We start from the raw sequence: 20,017 nt of genomic DNA, 5'->3' as shown, positions 1-20,017 counted from the left end.
TTAAATTGTTTGCTCGTACCTTTGGCGCCATCATGTGACGACTTATACAATTAAATCATGATACTTTAATAAATACACATTATTATATTTTATTCGTTTAAATTGGCCAGTGAAGACAATGTGAATGTGGTAGCAAATACTGCGAAATAAACCAGATGATAAAATAAATAAATCGATGCTAAACAACCGAAGTACGCTGCTAAATCTTATTGGATAAACAGAACGCATGCGTATCGGCGCTTCCCGTTTACGGGTGTGTTTGATATGCTGTCTTTCATAAGCCGTCCCACTGTTTCCCATCGATGCGGTAAACGTAGCACCGCCCACCCGCCTGTGCCAGCAGCAAACCGAGCGTCCACGCTGTCAAACCGAGCCAGTGACCACATCAGCCTGGGAAGCTCCGCCGGCTGAGAGACTGCTGGCTCATCCATCGTCCCAATCCAATTCGGCCCATCGATAATTTACACGTTTTAAGGGCAGTTATTATATTCAGTCGTCATCTGTTAATCTCGTTTTTGCTCCTCGCTCACAATGGCCGATCCTAAATACGCAAACTTGCCAGGAATTGTAAGTGGCTAACGCTAGCAAACACATAGCTAAACTGCTATTTGGTAATGCTAACTCAAGCTGTGACAGCTAGGTTGGCTAACATCACTTGCTTTGTTTACTGTTTGCAAACACTGTAAAAAAATTGATGCCAGTAACTGAAGAATATTAGTTGCTAGCCCTTCAGGTGATATTGTGTCTTGTGATAGGAGCCACGGAGGGATAGGGACAAGGGTTAGCAAGTCCTCGTTGAATGGGCCGGGGCGTTGGCCATGCTAACGGCAATAAACGGGATAACTAACCGGACCATTTATTGTTTACTTAATTGTTTCAATAGGCATTTAACGAGCCGGACGTGTACGAGACCGGTGACCTCCCAGAAGATGACCAGGCTCAGTTTGAGTCGGTAAGTGGACGTTTTGTTTTCTCCCAAAGTGTCGAGTTTGTTCGCTGTTAGCCGATTTGCTGCATATTAAGCTAACTAGCTAGCCAGTGTTTACACTTATTTTAAAGAGCAAAGTAGGGATTTCTGCATCGTAATCGGCGTGCATTATGCCTGCCACGACTCAACACCTACCTATGCAATTAATTAATGACAAAGCACTGATCTGTCAGCAGTACTTTAGTCCTGCTTGTAGCTAATGTGTTCTCACCTAATCACTGAGATGGTGGTTATGAAATGTAAATACTGTCTTTTCATTTGTACTGTTCTTACTAACTCTGTTCGTCACATTTTTTAGAAAAATGTTTTAACTCTACATTAATAACATGCTTAATGAATATTTTATATGAAAATCTTGAGTTTCAACAAAAAAGTATTATGTTTTGTCCATGTTTCACTATGAATTATCTTTCACTTGCTATGCATATTATTATATCTGCCCATTTATATATATACAGTAGACAAATAAGCCTTTGAAAATGATCCTGAAGGTCCTAAAGGGATCAGAATACACTGTGTGTGTTAATGGTCTTGTGACCTATAAAAATGGGTCTTTTCTGTCATCTGGAGCTAGTAATGGAGTTGCGAGAGATCAGTCTTTTTTTTAGCAGTTAAGAAGTTAAGGGATGCTGGTCTGACTTTGCTTTTAAATATGTCAGGGCTGTTTACCGATCAGCTGAGTCAATCCTAATTGGCATTTTCCCTTCCATGTTTCCACATTCATTCTCCCCCATTCCCTTGCCCTTGTTTTGACACTTCCCCAACCCCTCCGGGACCCTAGTTTGTACAAGTAAGACTGGCTCCATTTTTCTCTCAGTGAGCTTAAAGCTTTTTATTTTTTTTTTTTGCATGTTTTTTTTTTTTTTTTTTAAATCTCATATCCACTTTTTCTACTTCTATTGATTGGGCTGAAATGAGAAATAGATCGATGGCGTGACCCTTTTTGTGCTCTATAATTCATCAAGTTTTGATTGTTTTGAAGTGCAAGAAATTGATTCTTTTCCTCCTATTTGTGTTGCTCATTTAAACCTTTCAAGGGCATAATGATGTTGATGGGCCTTCAGCAGGACTAATTCACTCTTTCACTGAGTCATGCTTTGACAAACAGTGAAGGCTCAGGTGTGCATCTGTGTGAGTGTGAAGCTCTGACAGGGGAAAGAAAGGTGTTTGTCTATTTGTTTGAGAGATTCCCCTTTTTAGCCTGTTGTCATGTTCTAACAATTGCTTCTGGACTAACCACACACTATTTTGACTAACTGGACTTTTTAAAGGCCTCTTTACACTGTGTGATGATTTTTTGTATGCTCATTGTATGTCACAATATGCAAGAAGGATATAAAATGAATCACAATCTGCGATGGACTGTAATTATCAGTTTTGAGGAAGTTCAGTGAATGCCTGGGGAGTCAATGTTAGGTTGATGCAAGCAGAAATATGTCTGCTTCTGCAATCCACCTGCATTGTTGTCATATATTGAAAATGTAGCCAGACAAAAATTAAGCTTTGGCTATGGGACTGGCATTTCTTTGTTCCATAAGATTACTTCTTTGCCATAGTTCCACAAGCTAATTTTTGTTTTACCTCCATCTTTGTGGTGTTTTCCTGTTACTTTATTCAAAAATTACACTTCAAATATGGTGTTGGCCAGTGTGTTCTACATCATTTCAGGTAGAGATGTAACAGACTGCAGTCTGCATCGATATTGATCTTAATAAATAGAGGAGGTAGGTGATTGATCCAAGTTGAGACCATTATTTTTTTTGTCAGTGGTCTTAAAAATGTCTTTGTTTCTACTGTTGTATTAATTCAGCCACAGTTAAGTAGTAACAGTAGTAGAATCATAGTCTTCTTGAGGCAAACATAGATGTTAGACTGGTGTGCGATTAATTTGCAGCAATCAGTCACACAGAGAAGATTCAGTCCTACATTTGTTTTAACACAGGGTTATTTTTGTCACCAAAGTTCAAATGACCAAAAGTCAGCCGATCTGTGACTGCTGTCTTGGACTGATGATCAAGGTTATCATTATGTTTGACTGGAAAAATCCCAAATCACACAATGTACAGGGGCTTTAACAAGGATAAAGTTCATTAACTGCTTTGGTTCAGGCTAGCAGATTCATTTAGGATGAACTGCATGTTACTAAGAAAGAACTCACTTTAACTGAATGATCTCATGATAGAACAGTTTCTGTGAAAGAATGCATTTTAGGGGTTTAGGCCTTTGTCTCCTGACTGATTTTAGACACCCTTAAACCACCTGTTACCCTTCATTCTGATTCAGGGATTGTTTTTTTTTAAGTGGCAGTCTCTTTATTATATATTACAGTAGGTATCAAATGAGAAAGTAACTTGTTGGTGTTAATGGATCATCTTACCACCCTGAATCAGGAAAGAGAGAAAGAACTGGAGACACTATAAACTGTGTGAACAAAGTGTCTTCAGGGTTTTTAGCAGCAACTCTCAGAACACTGCTTTCTTTCTTATCTTTCCTCGACCCTGGTCAAGTGTTCCTGTTGTGTGCATGGCATGTGATAACCACATTAATCTGTGTTGTCTCTCTCTCTCCCCCCTACTTTTTTTTTCTCTCCCTCTGCTCTTCCGTTATTTTCTCTAACTCTCTTTGGAAACCCAAGGAGCTGGTAAGAGCCTGACTAACTCTCCTCCTCTTCCTCCTCCTACTCCTCCTCCTCCTCCTCTCCCTCCCGACATCTGTGTAACTTGTCTTCTGTTTTGTGTGTGTTTTTTGTCCAGATGTGTGTGAGCCCACTCATGACATCTACTTGTATGTGTCAGTGGTGTTCTAATCCCATCCATAGCACATAGTTCATCATAACTGATCGATCACTAGAACGTTTTGATCAAATGATCCATGTTTTCATGTGCTCCCCAGAATCACTAATCAAAGAAGTGTCATTTAGAAAAGAAGGTGTTAGCGACATCCAGCTGTGGTTCTGCTTTTGCATTCATGTATCATTGTTTTATTTTAGTAGGCCTATAGCACATGGACAATGCATTTTTTTTGCTATGAAAGTTAAACATGAAGATGATCTTAAGATTCTACAACCAATCCTGGGTGAAAATTGTGGCTGTGACATTTATCATTTAGCATATTTGTCTCTTGCCTGCTATTTTAAAATTAGGTTCAAATTATACAGATCTCCCCAAGACAGGGAGCTTGCAAATTTGTATGATTCATGCCTACAATAACTTTAATTTTCTGAGCCTATCTGTCCTTGGTAAGCAATATTACACTTGATTCAGTATGTTTTAAATCATCCTTCGGGGTAATGATCAAGCATAGGTTTTCTCGTCACATCTTATCGGCCCGTCAACGTATTTCAAGCGTACCTTGTGCTTTGGGACTTTTGGCTCACTGGTTCAGTAAGCCGAGGCTCATTTTTAAGTCTTTGCTGTCTCTCTAGTCTTCCATGCTCTTTTGTGATTTTGTTAATGTTTGTCTGACTTCATTTCCTGGTGTTTCGATGACAGGAGGAGCTTTGCAGTGACAGCGTGGAGAGGATTGTGGTCAACCCCAACGCAGCCTACGACAAGTTCAAAGACAAGCATGTCAGCACCAAAGGACTTGGTCAGTTTATAGAGGACGATAAACTGCTTGTAACTTATTTTTTTGATCATTTATTAACTCGAATGATAGTATGTCAGGTGGTTTTCTGTGTTTTTATGGCCAAAGAGTTGATCCTAGTAACAAGTACTATGTACCTGAAGCCTGCTACAGCTTATTTTTCTGAGCCACATCATCACAATGTTCGTGGGCTTGCTAGTGCAGCAAATCTGCAGACATAAAAAGCCTCCATGAAAAGTACTGTTCACCATTTTCCTAGTAAAGTTGTGTAAAAACATTAAGCTGTTTCAGGAAATAGTTTTGTCCTTGTATTAAAATGAAATTTCTATTTTAGTGGCTCACTTTAACCAATTTACATCTTCTGTTGGAAGGAATAAACCTGCAGCTAGAAGCCACAAACAGGTTGAGGAAATTGAAAAGTATGGTGAGACTGGCGAAAAACATTCTGCTTTGTTGATTTTTGTGAGATCTATAGACGCAACAAAAATGTACTGTCAAATATCACTGGCTTTATCTTTAAACTAACTTATTAAGAAACATGTACTACAGCAGGACAGGGCTTGGAATAATAAATATAATTATCTCTAAGACTGGCAGAGGTTATCACAATTATACGTATCACGTTTCCCTTCATTGTTTCCTCACAATGCGATTTCAGTTGTCTTGCCCTCATCAGGGTCGTATCTGAGGTTGATTTTAGTTGCTGTCATATTTTTAAAAACGGCCAAACAGCTTTCTAAGATATTCAGTTCCTTTCCGCTATTGCTATAACAAAATAAATTGGTATTCAGACCAACCGCAGTTATCTTGTAGTATCTGTTTCTTGCTTTTTCTTACAACACATTTGTCTCCGTTTTGCAGACTTCTCAGACCGAATCAGTAAAAGCAGAAGAGTGGGCTATGAGTCAGGAGAATTTGAGATTGTAAGTACTCTCTGTTCGGCAGAAATCGATTACTTCACTTGTGTTCTTTTAGAATGTGATCCATTTTGAGGTTAACACCACCATTATTCTTTTTTATTTCACTTGCTACATGTGTTTTTTGATAAAGCAAAAAAAAAAAAAGAAACCGAGATGGTTTTTTGCTGTCTGATCATTTGTCTCCAGGCTGCTCTTTCAGTACTAGACACATTTTGCTGTTGTGTAATATTCATACCAGTTCTCTGCTCTCCCATCGTTGTGTAGCTTGGAGAGGGCTGTGGGGTGAAGGAGACGCCTCAGCAGAAGTATCAGCGCCTGGTAAATGAGATCCAGGAACTCACTCAGGAGGTGGACTCAATCCAGGTGGACTGCTAGCAGAACACACACAAACACATATACTTCTGGTTTTCCCAAAACAGTCTTCAAGGGATGTTATTCTCCTGCTATCTGGGGCTTATCTTTATGTCTGCACATAAATTCAGTAGCCTACACTATGGGACCTTCCTCCTCTTTACTTCAGACCATGTTATCATGTATTTATTAGGAGGAGTGCAACCTTTTGGTTGGAGCAATTGTAGTGGTGTAATATTTATGCTCTGCTTCAGCAGCACTAGAGACCTGAGAGTCCAATCCAAAGTTCAGTCTCGTATTTGCACTAAAGTTTTTAAATTAATAAAGTGGTTTTTCAGGCTAACAAAGACCCCTCGACAAAGAGACAAATTATTTTTTTATGCCTTTAACTTGGGTGCACACAGAAGGGTTTGCTGCTCTGTGTCCAATTCAGGCTGCAACTTATTAGTTTTTATGATAGCATTCAGCCTGTCTAGATAGTGTGTCCAGCAGCTTCTCTGCTACAGTCTGTAAATTGAAAGTACAATATCCCTTGGGAACAATTGGAAGTCCAAGTAATATGTGGTCACCCATCAGGGTAACTGCAGCAAATTAAAGAGTCAAATGTTTGTGTTTTGGTGAGAACATTCACTCAGAAACAGAACAGACTAACTGAGAAATAATGAGATTGTGTGATTTTTATCGTGCCAAAATATAATTTCACACCAAAAATTAGACTGTGTGTGTGCCAAATTATGTCTGACAACAGCTGAACGTAATGTCGTAAAATGGTATTTTTCAAAATGGGACTTATTCTCATAATTCTGGATGCTCAGACCATGGACCACTGCTGTTGAACACATTAAGACAATGTGGCTCCAGCAGAAGAATGTTTGTCAGGGAAATTATCCAAAAGCTCTCAATACAAACTTAAATTTGACTTTCAGCTGCCTTTTTTTGGCTCAAAGATAGTTAAACACAGAAATAAATTAGAATGCCAGTTGCCCTATTAGTAGATCCCCATGTAATTAGCTTCAGAAGCTAATTAAGAAATAATATATAACCATAAAATAATCCCAAAATACTAGAGTGTCTGATATAATGATTATATTTGAATTACTCGGGTACATTTGCATAATAAACAATACTGTAGGGTCATAACTTTAATATTTTTTAAGTTATTTGGTTAATTTGATTATTTACATAATTCTCTGCCTAAAAATGCTCTGGATCAGCAGCTGTTGTTTGAAATTTGCTGTGTAATTGTAGTAAGTGACTTGACTTAACTAAATTGTCAGGAAAAAAAATTACATTGTTTAAATAAGAAATGCTTACATACATTATCTGACACGTTCTCTGTGAACATTACTTAAATCCTCCATTTCATCGGTCTTTGTACTGTTGCTTCTAAAAGCAACACTGCTCTGTATACTCAAACATTTCCTTGTCGCTCTGCTTTCAGGCTGCTACAAAGGAAAGTAATGCAGAGGAGCGCCTCACCCCGGTGGTACTTGCCCAGCAGGCAGCCCAGCTGAAACAACAGCTGGTTTCTGCCCATCTCGACTCACTGCTGGGACCACAAGCACACATCAACCTGGCTGACCCAGATGGAGCTCTGGCCAGGTGAGTTAAGAAGAGGCTGAGAAGACGGTGAAGAAAGCAAGAGGAGGAGAATTTGCAGTCTGCAAATTTACTGTACAACCTGTTCGACACTACCAGAGTAAAGGCGTAGCGGACAGCAAATGGATGAAAATATAATGGTAGTCTGAAGAAGCAGAGAGAGCAGAATTTCACTGTGCTTGGGACTCTAACCCAGCTGTAAAGAGATTAAGGCTAGTGAGGTGAAGGTAGCTGGCATCAACTGCTCACATAAATATTGCTTATCTCAATGTGACACTACTTGGAGAGCACCACAACTGATAAGCCAGTGACTGAAGAAGGGCCATAAAAACTGGAGAAGGTGAGAGAAGCCAGAGAAAACATGTCAGAATATTAAGCATGAGTGAGAGGAGCTGAAGGAGAGGAAAAGAAGCAGGGAAGTTTGAGAACGGGAAGAGACTGATGAAAACCCACCTTGACCTTGCAGTTTACAATAGCTCCAGAAAAGATTAAAAGCCAGGAAGAGGGGGGGAACTCAGAGGTGTCAGCACATGGGGCAGATATCGGTATTGAACATACTGTATAATCCTTTTGTGGCTTCTCCCTCCCTTCTTTGCTGCAGGCGTCTGCTCACCCAGCTGGAAGCGGCCAAGGGCAGCCGTGGCAGCACTGCAGGAGACACCAAGCCGACAGCATCGACTAAGGGCCCAGATGGAGTGGTGCTCTATGAGTTACACAGCAGACCAGAGCAGGAAAAATTCAATGAGTCTGCCAAGGTAAAGTGGAAGGGGAGCTGGAGACAGCAGAGTCGAGTGTTTGGGATGAATGCGCTCACAGAATGAGCAAATATTTTCAGCCAAATGATCTCCTCGATGTTTTGTTTTCATTCCCATGAGAGGAATGTCAGAATATTTGATGGCAATAAACAGGACAAAAGGGAGGGAAGGTATGTGTGTGGGGGGTTTGAGAGTGTGTGTGTCTTGTGGGATGCTGTTGTCACTGCCAGCCATGTGTCGCCTTGTTTCGTCCCTGTAGATGGCGGAATTGGAGAAGCGTCTAGCTGAGCTGGAGATAGCTGTTGGCTCAGGATCAGAAAAGCAGGTACACACTGAGACTCACACTGTCCTTCACACACACACACACACACACACACACACACACACACACACACACACACACACACACACACACACACACACATCCTCTCTAATGCTTTTCTCTCTCATTCACACTAATTCTGTGTGCGTGCTGCTTTCTTTCACTCTCACACCAGCAGAATTTTCATGCTTCTGTTGCTGTTTAACCATCCACAAAGTGAAACTGAAATAAAAATCTTCCGCTTGATTTATGTAAATTATGGGGGTGGCTTCATTGTTTCTTGTTAAAATGCAGCTTCCTCTCTTTGTGTTTGTTTTGTAGGGACCTCTGAGTGCTGGCGTGCAAGGAGCCAGTTTGATGGTAAGAAGTCGCCTACTTTATTTGGAACACGCCATGTGGAGTTTGTGTCTGTATTCATAGCTTCCTCTTGTATGATGTGCAGCCAGAGAACTGGGTCACACTTCAAAGATGACATCAGTTGCTCCAATATTGTTTATTGCTGCTGTGCCAGTAGTGTGAGCAAGAATACAAAGTTCTGTGTACAAGCTTCCATATATACCTTGCGTGTTTCTATTTCAGGATACCATAGAGGTCCTGCAGGCAAGGGTCAGTGCACTGGACTCTGCTACTCTGGATCAAGTGGAAGCAAGACTGCAGGTAAATATTCTGACTGGAAGCCTTTTTGTTAGAAAGCAATTGTGAAATATTTTAGGGAACAGGTTCATAATCCTATTTTATTAAGCGCTCAATGAATGTTCCGTACAGAGATTAGTTAGGGTGTGCCAACTGGGGTGTAGCCAGCAACAAAAAAAAAAAGAAAGCAAGACACTCAACTTTGCTTTTCTTTAAGATCTCACCCCTTCTTCCTGTATGTATTAGTATATACAGCAGGGTTATTCCGTCTCAAATCATTATGGACCTTCAGGTCAGCCATCTCTGATTTGCTTGACACTTTAGATATTTAAATGTTATTTGTAAAATTTTTCATTGATATATCAAGTACTTTTTGAGATTTTTTTTTAATATTGTCTGTTGACCCACTTTCAGCACGTATTTTCGCACATTGAAATCTGAGACTGTGTTTGAACAACAATATTTCAGGAACTATTAAAGATAAAAGTCTGAAATGTTCACTTTTGTTTCTCATTATGGCATTGATTCAAAATCTGCAATAATGGAAAAGTAGACCAAACAGTCTTTGATTTTGAATTGAAATAATACTAAATTATAATAAATTAAGCTGTCATGACGTGCACACATTAGCAAAAACTAATGGATAATGCTGAAGTTAAATAGTGATATTTTCTGAACCATATGTAGTTGCATGTCACAGAACTGTCTCACTAATACAGAACAAAACGCATAATATAAAATACTTGGTCAGAAAAATGATCAGAAAGTTATTTTTGCTGAACTTTCATACCAGATTGAGCAGGTATGACATGCTGTACCACAAAAACAAAAAACTGCTAGATGGCCTCATTTAAGTAGAACAGAGCTGTGGACTTTCAATGTGTTTTTCTTTTTTTTAACAGAACATATTTTTTATTTTAACAGTGATCTGTTACCTTACCTATTGTAATTACTGAATTCATGTATTTATTGGAATATGTCCTTCAAGGTAAAGTCTTGCCGTTACAATGAAAATACTTTTTATTTCACTAAGTGTTTAATACGTCAAGCTTAAATATAACATCTGTATAAATATTCATTTTTTTTATCCTATAAAAATTTCAGGCAAGTCAGAAATTTTGGGCAGAAACTGTTCTAAAAATTGGATGACTTGAGACGGAATGGCACTGTAGTGGCTCACGACAAAGAATCAAAAGATACAGTTTTTTGGTTATCAGAAAGTTTCTTCACTACCATACAGTTGTGTTACATGCGGTTTAGCCCATGAAGAAACACTACCAGTTTACACAGGCTCTTTTTTCCCTCATTTTATATCAGAAATGAATGGAACCTCTCACAAAATTAGATTACATTGCTTGACATTACTCGTTTTGTCACCCCTCTAGAGTGTCCTCGGAAAGATGAATGAGATTGCTAAGCACAAGGCAGCGATTGAGGACGCTGATACACAAAACAAGGTTGGTAATCCCGGTTCGTTCATCAATGCAACATCAATGCAGTAATAATCTTAGGCACATTTATGTTTTGCAAATGGAAGCTCACAACTTCCAGGCACAAACTGTCCGTTCTTTTTCAAAGCACTTTCAATGGATGACTCTCCTGACGGACATCTGCAATCATGAGAGCAGACTTGTTTTTGTCAGAACTTGTATTATATGCATTCATTTTCTTGCTTCGCAGAAAGTAATCCTCCTTGTGCATTCTTAGTGAGAAAGTGTCTAATTGGAAAACCTCCAATATATATTAATACATGTTATTCTGGCAGCCAGGCAAACCAGTGAAGAGTAGCACCATATGTTCAGTTTGAATTGAGTGCTGACTTTGCAAATACCTGGTACATCCTTAATTACTGAGAGCCAACCTGAAAATTAGCAGGCAGTCTGAGTCTCTTTGGTTAGTTTGTTCATTCTGAGTCTGAAACGTATGTCAGGTTTTCACACTGGATCCAACTGTAAGATCAGTTTTGCATTTTGTTTTTGCCAGACACAATTCTTTTGTGCACACTGGCTGTTGTAAAGAGATGTACACTGAATAGGCTAGTAGAGGGCAGTACATGTTAATTATATCATTGTTGTGGATAACAATAAGTCAATCAAAAAGGTTTTGTTTTCAATAAAATAAGGTTATTTTACATTTCTGCTTAAGTTTTTGAGATAAAAAGTGAATTTGACTCACTAATAAGGATGTAACACATTGTTATTTGTAAAAAGAATTAGAAAATGCTTTATTGCAATTGAACCCAGGATAACTGGGCCTATGTCTTTAGCCATAAAATACCACCAGAACTGGCAAATCATCTTTTTTTTAGTCTCTTTGAACTGCTTGGACTCTCCAGTCTCAAGTCTGAATCTCAAGCAGTGTTAGCAGTATTTCTAGCATTCAGTATCACAGCAATGTGGATTAAAGTTTGAATATAAGCAGCTATAAGGATCGGTTTAGGTCTGTGCAGCAGGCTTTACAGAATATCTACAACATCAACCCTATGCTCAAATGGAGACAGAGCAATTGTCACAGCAACACCATGTTTATCATAGACTGAGTTGTGTGAATTCAGTCAGTCAGTGTGCATTTATATCATTTAGTGCAATTAAAGTTAGGAAAAACCTGCAGCCTTGTGTAAAATGACATGTTTTTTTTAAGTTGGAGCATGTCTCTTTGGAAAATACATCAAAACTTCCTGTTTGTGTGCTTGCTTACCTGTCAGGTGTCACAGCTGTATGACGTGGTGCAGAAGTGGGATGCCGTGTCCACTTCTATACCTCAGGTGGTGCAGAGGCTTGTTGCTGTCAAGGAGCTGCATGAACAAGGTAAACTCATTTACAAAGTGGCAGTCCAGCACTGTCCATTCACATAAGTCTATAAACTGTGAAATATTATTTGAAGGTGGAAGCCTTCAGTTTACCCCGTGACATTAAATGAATGTACTCTGTTACTTTGTTGAGTAATTGGTTCATATTACAAATATTGTAATATTAATGCTCTAGAGGCCAAATTTCACCCCAGTAGGGGTAAAAAAAACAATGAAAACTTGGATAATTTATGTTCTATTCTTTTATGTGAGGGGGGAAGAACCTTGAAGTGACACCCATGAGAGTTCAAGGGGAGATTATATGTAGGTTAGTGGGGGTGGGGTGGGGCATTAAAGATTCAAAATATGTAGGATGTTGCCACGGAACATAATGGGGTGTGAACCTAGATCACGTTTCAGACAGCATCTGTGCTGGGAACTAATACATGGTCTGAAAGATTTGCATCCACAATGGAAGCCTCTGTAAATGAGACAAAAGATGAAAACTAAGCGAAAATGGGATTCAAACGGATAATGGAATTAGCCTAAACCATGCCATTCTATTATAACAAAGGGCAAAAAAATCACAGAGGAAGACTCGATATGGTAACAGAATTAGACTAAATCTTGCAATACTGTTAAACACCCCCTTGGGGAGAAAGAGATGCATGATATTATATATCACATTATCATCTTTTTATTATTTAGCACATGAAAGCAGAACCTTGGCATTAATAGATTATATTGATAATTCACTTCTGAGAGCTGAAAGAGGTCATTTATCATCCAGCTTCTCTTTGCACCGATCTGTCACAGTCTGCAGCTAAAGTGTTGCTCGCTCAATAGGGTTTAGCTGCACCCTTTTCCCCATCCTGATCTTTCTTTACCAATAAAAGAAAATACTTTGTTTAATCCTTCAAGCAGTCATTTATCACTTTCAGATTACATTTGTGCCAGTCCCTTTGCCCTTTCATTTTAGCTGAGAACAAAGACATTGAACTTTTTGAAGCAAATTTTTTAAAATTAGAGAAATAGTCCGCTTATTTCCTGCCTTTCTCACTTGAACCCTCTGTCTCACAGCCATGCAGTTTGGCCAGCTGCTGACCCACCTGGACACCACTCAGCAGATGATCAACAACTCTCTGAAGGACAATAACACCCTGCTAACACAGGTAGGAAGTTCACAGCCCTGTTAAACAGCTGGGGCAATATCAGTCATTTCTCACACTGCTGAGAGCGTGTAACTGAATGTTAACAGTTTTAGCAACCATAATACCAGAAGAATGATAATAATTATACTAGTGATGTTATGTGACTAGTAGAAGCACTCGTTTGTCACACTGTTAAGTCCACACAGAAACGCTGCCATCAATAACACAGCGGCTATTAAATTACAAATGTTTAAATGACAGTTTTTTCGGATAAAATGCTACTCTAGCTAAGGTTTTTCACAGTGGGTATGAAAATAGAGGAAGCTCAACCACTTGGAATCTATGTGGAACCTGTAAAAATTGTCATCTAATACACTTCAGAGTGGGCCGCAAAGGCAGCTCTTCATGGTGAGAAGTAACAATCTAACAAAGTGCAGGTCCCTATTATGAGGACAGAAGCTCCTTAAAGCCTCTCCGGGGCTCAGTCAATAACCAGCTGGAGCTTTCACTGTACAAGGCTTCTGGTTACATGGACAAAATAGTGCCTTGTCAAGTAAAATGTTTTTCATTTCCAATAAAGATCGCTGAAACATAAAATCTCCTCCAATACGGAAAGTCCATTATATTCTGAAGTGACAAGAGGATTATTAAATCTGACACTGACATGCACTTGCCTGAATGATTTATGTAAACATACTTAACAAGACTGTGACTAATACTTCTTTTTATTCTTAGTTACTTTGTTAGAAGATGTGATTATTTTCAAAAGATGAATGCCTTTTTATGCTAACCTAAGTTTACAAAGACCAAATACTGCATTTACAAAGATAGAAATCTGATAAAAGTTGCGAAGTCTCACATTTAGGAATCTGGGCATTTCTGTTAAAAAATAAGAAATAAAAGATTTAAATAGTCATTACTAGTTTTCTGATAGTTAGTGAATTGACTAAACCTTTTCCTGCATTTGTAGCAAAGTGTCTGAGACTTGTGGAGACTCCTTTGCTTTCTGTTTCATGCCTTATCTCCTGCTGCTTGCTCTTTTTTCCTCTACAGCTTCTTACTCACCACTTCTCTCTACATCCTATTGATCTCTCTCTCTCCTCTTGTACGCTCAACTTTCCCTGTAAATCGGTCTCTTCTCTACTTCCTACCTAATTTACTGTTTTTCCCTTCCCACCAGGTCCAGCAGACGATGAAAGAAAACCTGGTGGCTATAGAAGAGAACTTTGCTGCTCTAGATCAGAGGATGAAGAAGCTTTCTAAATAAACAGTGGCAGATTTTGGACCGGTCCGGGAGAGAGTAGAACATGGACAATTTAGAGTTGGCTAGAGAGCACAGATGGGGGAGGAAGGATTGGGGTTTAGCGCTGTCCTTTCTGCCACCCCTCTCTTGCTCTCTACTTCTGCCTCTGCCTTTTTTCACTAAGTGGAATGTTAGAAAGTTGGAAAAGATGGAATAACAAAAAAAAAATGGAGACCAAATGTTCTTGTCCCACCCTTTTTTCCTCTTCTTTTCTCTTGCATCAACCTGGTGTCAACTGAAACACATTTGACCAGTCTACATGCCACTGATTGCAGCCCCCTTATTAAGTTTAATGACTTTTAGACTGGATTGTTATAATTATTAGTATTAAAACATAGGGAATTATTCCAAATCTTTTGGGAGCTTCACACTATTCCTGGATTTGTACTGTAAACCTTGGTCAAATTAAATGGATCACAGTAACATTGAGTTGCTAGGTGACACATTTAAGGTGTTGTCGACTGTGTAAAACTCCAAATCTACTGTCCCATATTGTTGTAGCAGGAGCACGTTTGTGCGAGTGTCAGGGCCATGTCATGGAAGGAAAGCTTGTAAATATGCCTGCGTACTTTTATTGTTTCCTCACGCTCAGTCGCTTGTAACTATATTATTATGACTGAGACCAGATGCCACAGACAAACTTTTAATCTGCTTTGTCATTGCCTACAAGTCAACTGTATTGTTCATCTGTGGTCATGGAAACTGATCAATAAAACAAACTGCGATAAACTCGGCTCTGTTCATTTCAATGGCTTTATGACCTCCATTAACCCTTTGCTGCACAGTGTGGGTCAGGAGATATCCATTTTCCACTGGATTTTGGTCACTTTTGACCCATTTTGTGCATCAAAGGGTTCAAAAAATAAATCATTTATTAACTATTGACATGGCAGCACACATTAAAAAAAATATTGTTTGTAATTGAAATATAACATTGACACCTTAGCAAATGAAGTGTATTAAAATGCAGTCAAATGCCTTTGCTCTCATTAAACTAAACACAAAAACAAGTTCCTGATAACGAGTCGTGAGCTGCTCGTACTGCAAAAACATCTACATGTTAAATCCTTTTTATAAAAACTAGTAACTTTGAAAGTGCCAGTTGGCTTTTAAAATTCCATCTTCCTTCTTGCCTTGAGATGTGGTTGTCTTCATTATTTATGACCACTGGGTGGCAGCACAGCATCTAATAAAAAAATAAAAGCTTAAACCCACAATGGAAGCAAAAGCAAATTCTTTTTATTTTTGTCCAATTAATCTTCCTTCTGGAGGTGAATTTAATTACACACATAAAATTTGAAATTTCTAATAATCTGGCTCGGATTTACACCGGAAACTCCTAAATGAAGAGTAACTTATTTTTGGACCAGTTTTATATCCAGAGGTGGATGGAAAAACCCCATTGTAGCCTATGTGATGCAACTTATAATAAAACAGATTAAATGATTATTTAACTAAATACTATATGAATATTGTTAGATAACTATAACTAAGTATTTTAAAAAGCTGAGGTACCAACCATGAACTGAACCAGCCCAGTTTAGGAACGTCTTCAGCCCTCTCTCTGCTGTCTAACAAGGCAGCAAAACTCATTAAAACCATCATTTTCAACTAATTAAATCCTAATTTTCCATTCCCATCATAAAAACATACCGTTACACCTGACAGTGAATAAAGATGTGCAGCAGAATGAATTCAGACACAGAGAAAATGTACCAGAAAGGACAGCGCACCCAGACGGGTAACATCAAACTGGCTTTGAATGGAACAAGACTACTCTGACATGTAAATAAATGACCAGGTGGTTCTCAATGAATTTGTGGTCAACCTCAAAACCATCTAGCTGGTTTATAAAAAGCACTAAAACAAAAAGCTGGTTCATGTTTAAAGTGAGGGGATGGTATTAGTGACAAAGGCCGACTGATAACACGCAGCAGGCTGGGGATCAGGTGCTTCTGGTGAGTCATCCAGACACAGCAGCTCCAGAGAGTTAAGTAACTGCCCCGACAAGCCGCCACAAGTGGATTAATAGTTTACTGAGACAAGTGCCAAAAGAAGCACACAGTCAGACGTCAGGTTTCATTTACTTCAAAATGTCTTACTATGATGCCCACTGTTTTTGTACTCACTTGAGCCTAATTTGGCCCAGAAATTGATATAAAATATGATAAATGCCAGTTGCCAAGTCTGTTGATTTCTCCTTTGCTTTAGCTAAATATTACAGCTGTGTCTTATTGCCTATACCACCTCAGTCTTTTATTCCAGGTCAGATTAAATGCTGAGTATGGGCTCCAGATTCAAGCTGAAGACTGCCCTACTCAGACAAGACATATCAAGTGTAACTTGAAGGGAATTAGATCCAGAGGTCCAACTTAGAAGGGAATGCCCCAGATGAGCACAGAGACATACCGTGTACTGTATATCATGTTGTACTGCGTTTGTCCTTCTATTCTGGGTGTACTAGATTGGGTCTGACGAGCTCCATCTGTCAAGACACATTTCAACACAAATATAAAATGATTATTTAGCAGAAGGACGGCTCAAAAATGTTGACAGAAAGTGACAGAAAATATCACAAGTATATTTTAGATGGCTGCCCATTTGATTCTTGAAGATAGCCAAGAACACATGGTCAATAAATGACTGATGAAACAGAAACCCTATTGAAAAAACACCCCATTTTCAGGTATAAATTCACACAATAATTCTTAGAGGCTCTTTGTAAATATCGCTCTTGCCTCTACGGTATAAATGCAGCTACTTATATATCTCAGCACCACCAGCCATTACTCTACTAGACAAAGTAAATATTTAACTCCTCTGGCAGCAGAGAGCACCTGAACACAGAAGAGGCTTTAGGGAGCACCAATTGCTCTAAAATCTCTGTTTCTGGTGCTAATATGGGGAAAACTGAGAGGAGAGTAAGAGCCTGGAGTGTGTGTTTTACTGGCAGTATACCCACCTGTTCAGACAGGCGGTTAAAGTTTAATGGGCTACAGTCTCTTGCTTGGGCTTGTTTTTTTATTTTATTATTTTCTGCCTTTGCCTTTGTTTATCTTTCATCTCTGACACATAAGTGAATGAAGAAATCAAGGCACCAATGGTAATTCTAGATGATAGTAATAATAGCGGCTGTGTGTACTGTGCTGGAGAGATTTTTGCGACGATCAAAATCAAGACAATAACTGTGTCAAATGAATGTGAGAAATCTACAGGTTGTGAAAATTTAATGCCATGACAATGATGCCACACAATGAAATTTTCAACTAAATGTACGCACAACACTAATATCACCTTCACCTAATCAGACGTGAAATTTCTAATAACATGATGAAGGGGCCAGAAAAAACAGAAACAAAGAAAGAGCTGCTGATAACAGAATTTAATAAGAGAGCGTGAATCAGACAAACGCCTCTCCATCAGTTTGTTAAATTTTCCTGAGTGTATCTGGACAGGTGGGGATCCTGTGGTGGCACAGAGACAAGGACAGTGGAGGCGGGTGGAGGTAAGTGGAGCAAAATAGGGTAAAGAGCCTTCAGTCGTAGGGCAGAATGAGGTTTGTAGTGAATGAAAACAGAGAAGACTGAAAAGATAGGGTCAAGATAGGTGAGGCTCAGAGGTAAACAGGGTTTTAAGCGGCTAACAAGATTGTCTGCAAAGTCGTCTTAAAGCTCAAAACACAGGTATCTGGACAGGTACATGTGACGATTAGCTGTTAAATCTTGGTAAGATGAGACTGCGTGGATAACTCAATAAGTGTGGGAAATTAACCTGAAATGATTTGTTAATTTATGGTGCTAAGACAGCTTGCTGGTTCATGTGAATGCTGGATGTAAGAGAGATGATAGATGGGGATGTCCTGGGGAAATAAAATGCAAAATAGTTGATTAATGGGCATCATCGCACAATTGAGAATTGCAGTATTGGCCTCAGCAGAGATGGGCATTGGCATGGGAGATGAATGCAGTCGCATAAGGGGCCTAAAGCGAAAAGACAAGGCACTGGTAGTCAGATTTGTTGGCAAAATGTCCCAGTTGTATTTCCTTAAAATTTCACACAATCTCTCAAGTTTTAAAATGAATTTTCATCTGAAGACCAATACTTTTTGTTGAGTTTTAAAAATGTCTTTTACTGTTTGCACCAACAGGTCAGAGTTTCTGATAAGATGAGGTCTTTGTGCTGATTGTAAGCGAACCAAGGAAAGGAGTTGAAACAGGATACAAAAAGGGGATTACTGTATCACCAGCACTTGTTAACAGCTGTATCAGTTGGTCTCAGTTCAGAGAGTGGAAGGATTCCGACAGCTGGGGTGTGTGTGTGTGTGTGTGTGTGTGTGTGTGTGTGTGTGTGTGTGTGTGTGTGTGTGTGTGTGTGTGTGTGTGTGTGTGTGTGTGTGTGTGTCGGGAGAAACTGGGTGTGGAGCCTTGACCAAGGGCACAGGACAGAAAGAGGGGAACGTGTTGTGGTGGCTGGAAATTCCCCAGACTCTTTCTGCCCGTAAAACAAAAGAAAACAATAGTCAAGATTACATTTTTGGAGAGATATTAACTGAAAACATCAACTGTGATCACTGTCAAATTTTCAGCTCTTTTTATTTCTCTTTGCTGATTGGTTGTTAAATTTCAAACACGACTGCTTGTTTTTATTCAGTGTGGCAGCACAACAAAGAGCAAGTGATTCATTCCATATTTTAACACCATTTTTTGGAGCTGAATTTTTTTTTTAACCATTTATCACTGTAAAAAAATTGTGTTTTTTCACTTGTGTTTATGAGATGAATAAGATATTGTCACGTTGTAATAAAGTTATGTGGGCATTCCTGTTTATTGTGTTGCTGTGTTTGTTTAAAATGATATAATGTGATGTACGGCACAGTTGTGGTGTGATGGTCTGATAGAAATATCAGTTTAAAGGAATTCTATTCAGTCATCCGTGACTAGAGGAAGACAACGGCACATTTAGGGATATTAGGCAACAACAAATAAAACATTACAGCAACACCGTAAGGACTGACATCTCATAATACAACCATCAGTGAATCCAAAAGCTGAAGAGATCATTTACAGTTTGGAGCACTTGTTTACACTCTCACAACAAGACAGTAACATAAAGCAGGTTAAATAATATATCATAGCATACTGTTTGTTTATTTTATTCTTTTTTTGTTATAAAATTATATCCAATAAATTTAACAGCAGTGACCATCTTTATCAGACCATGCTGCAAAATCTAGGGGGGAATAAAAAAAAGGCAACCTAGATGTGGGTCTGTAAACAGTGTTTTATAATGACTACAACACAGACGACGGGACTGACAAAATAAACAGACGGCAGGGGTGGAGGGGAGGGAGGGAGGGCTGTGGAGAAACTATGCTGAACTACTCAGCAACAGCCACTCAAGTCGTGACGTGTTCGTGGTGCTTCCTGCAGCGCTTTAACCCGGGTCCTAGAGACAGTATTTGAGCTTTCTATTCGCTACTTGGCGCTGTTGCTATGGGGCTGTGCATGTTGAGCCGTGCACGTTGCATCGTGCATGGAAAACAGTTTGTGTGTGCTGAGTTTGGGATTAGGGCAGAAAGTGTCAGAAGCAGGGCGAGGAGTGATGAAACCAGATTTTTTTTTT

At 39.1% G+C, this 20,017-nt stretch overlaps 1 protein-coding gene across 1 annotated transcript; it reads left to right on the top strand.

The window, feature by feature from the left end:
* Positions 1 to 365: 365 nt before the first annotated feature.
* Positions 366 to 15,124, top strand: dctn2 (dynactin 2 (p50)). The gene is made up of 14 exons (XM_023282930.3): positions 366 to 567; positions 884 to 952; positions 4,480 to 4,576; positions 5,435 to 5,496; positions 5,758 to 5,856; positions 7,286 to 7,446; positions 8,045 to 8,198; positions 8,458 to 8,523; positions 8,842 to 8,880; positions 9,100 to 9,177; positions 10,539 to 10,610; positions 11,858 to 11,960; positions 13,022 to 13,113; positions 14,273 to 15,124. Exons 1-14 carry the CDS (start codon positions 532 to 534, stop codon positions 14,357 to 14,359), a joined length of 1,215 nt encoding a protein of 404 aa, XP_023138698.1. The 5' UTR covers positions 366 to 531; the 3' UTR covers positions 14,360 to 15,124.
* The last annotated feature ends 4,893 nt before the right edge of the window (positions 15,125 to 20,017 follow it).

This window comes from Amphiprion ocellaris, chromosome 5, assembly GCF_022539595.1.
Source record: "Amphiprion ocellaris isolate individual 3 ecotype Okinawa chromosome 5, ASM2253959v1, whole genome shotgun sequence".
NCBI classification, from domain to species: Eukaryota; Metazoa; Chordata; class Actinopteri; family Pomacentridae; genus Amphiprion; species Amphiprion ocellaris.
The sequence above is the reverse complement of the archived record's forward strand: the minus strand, read 5'-3'. Positions and strand labels throughout refer to the sequence as shown.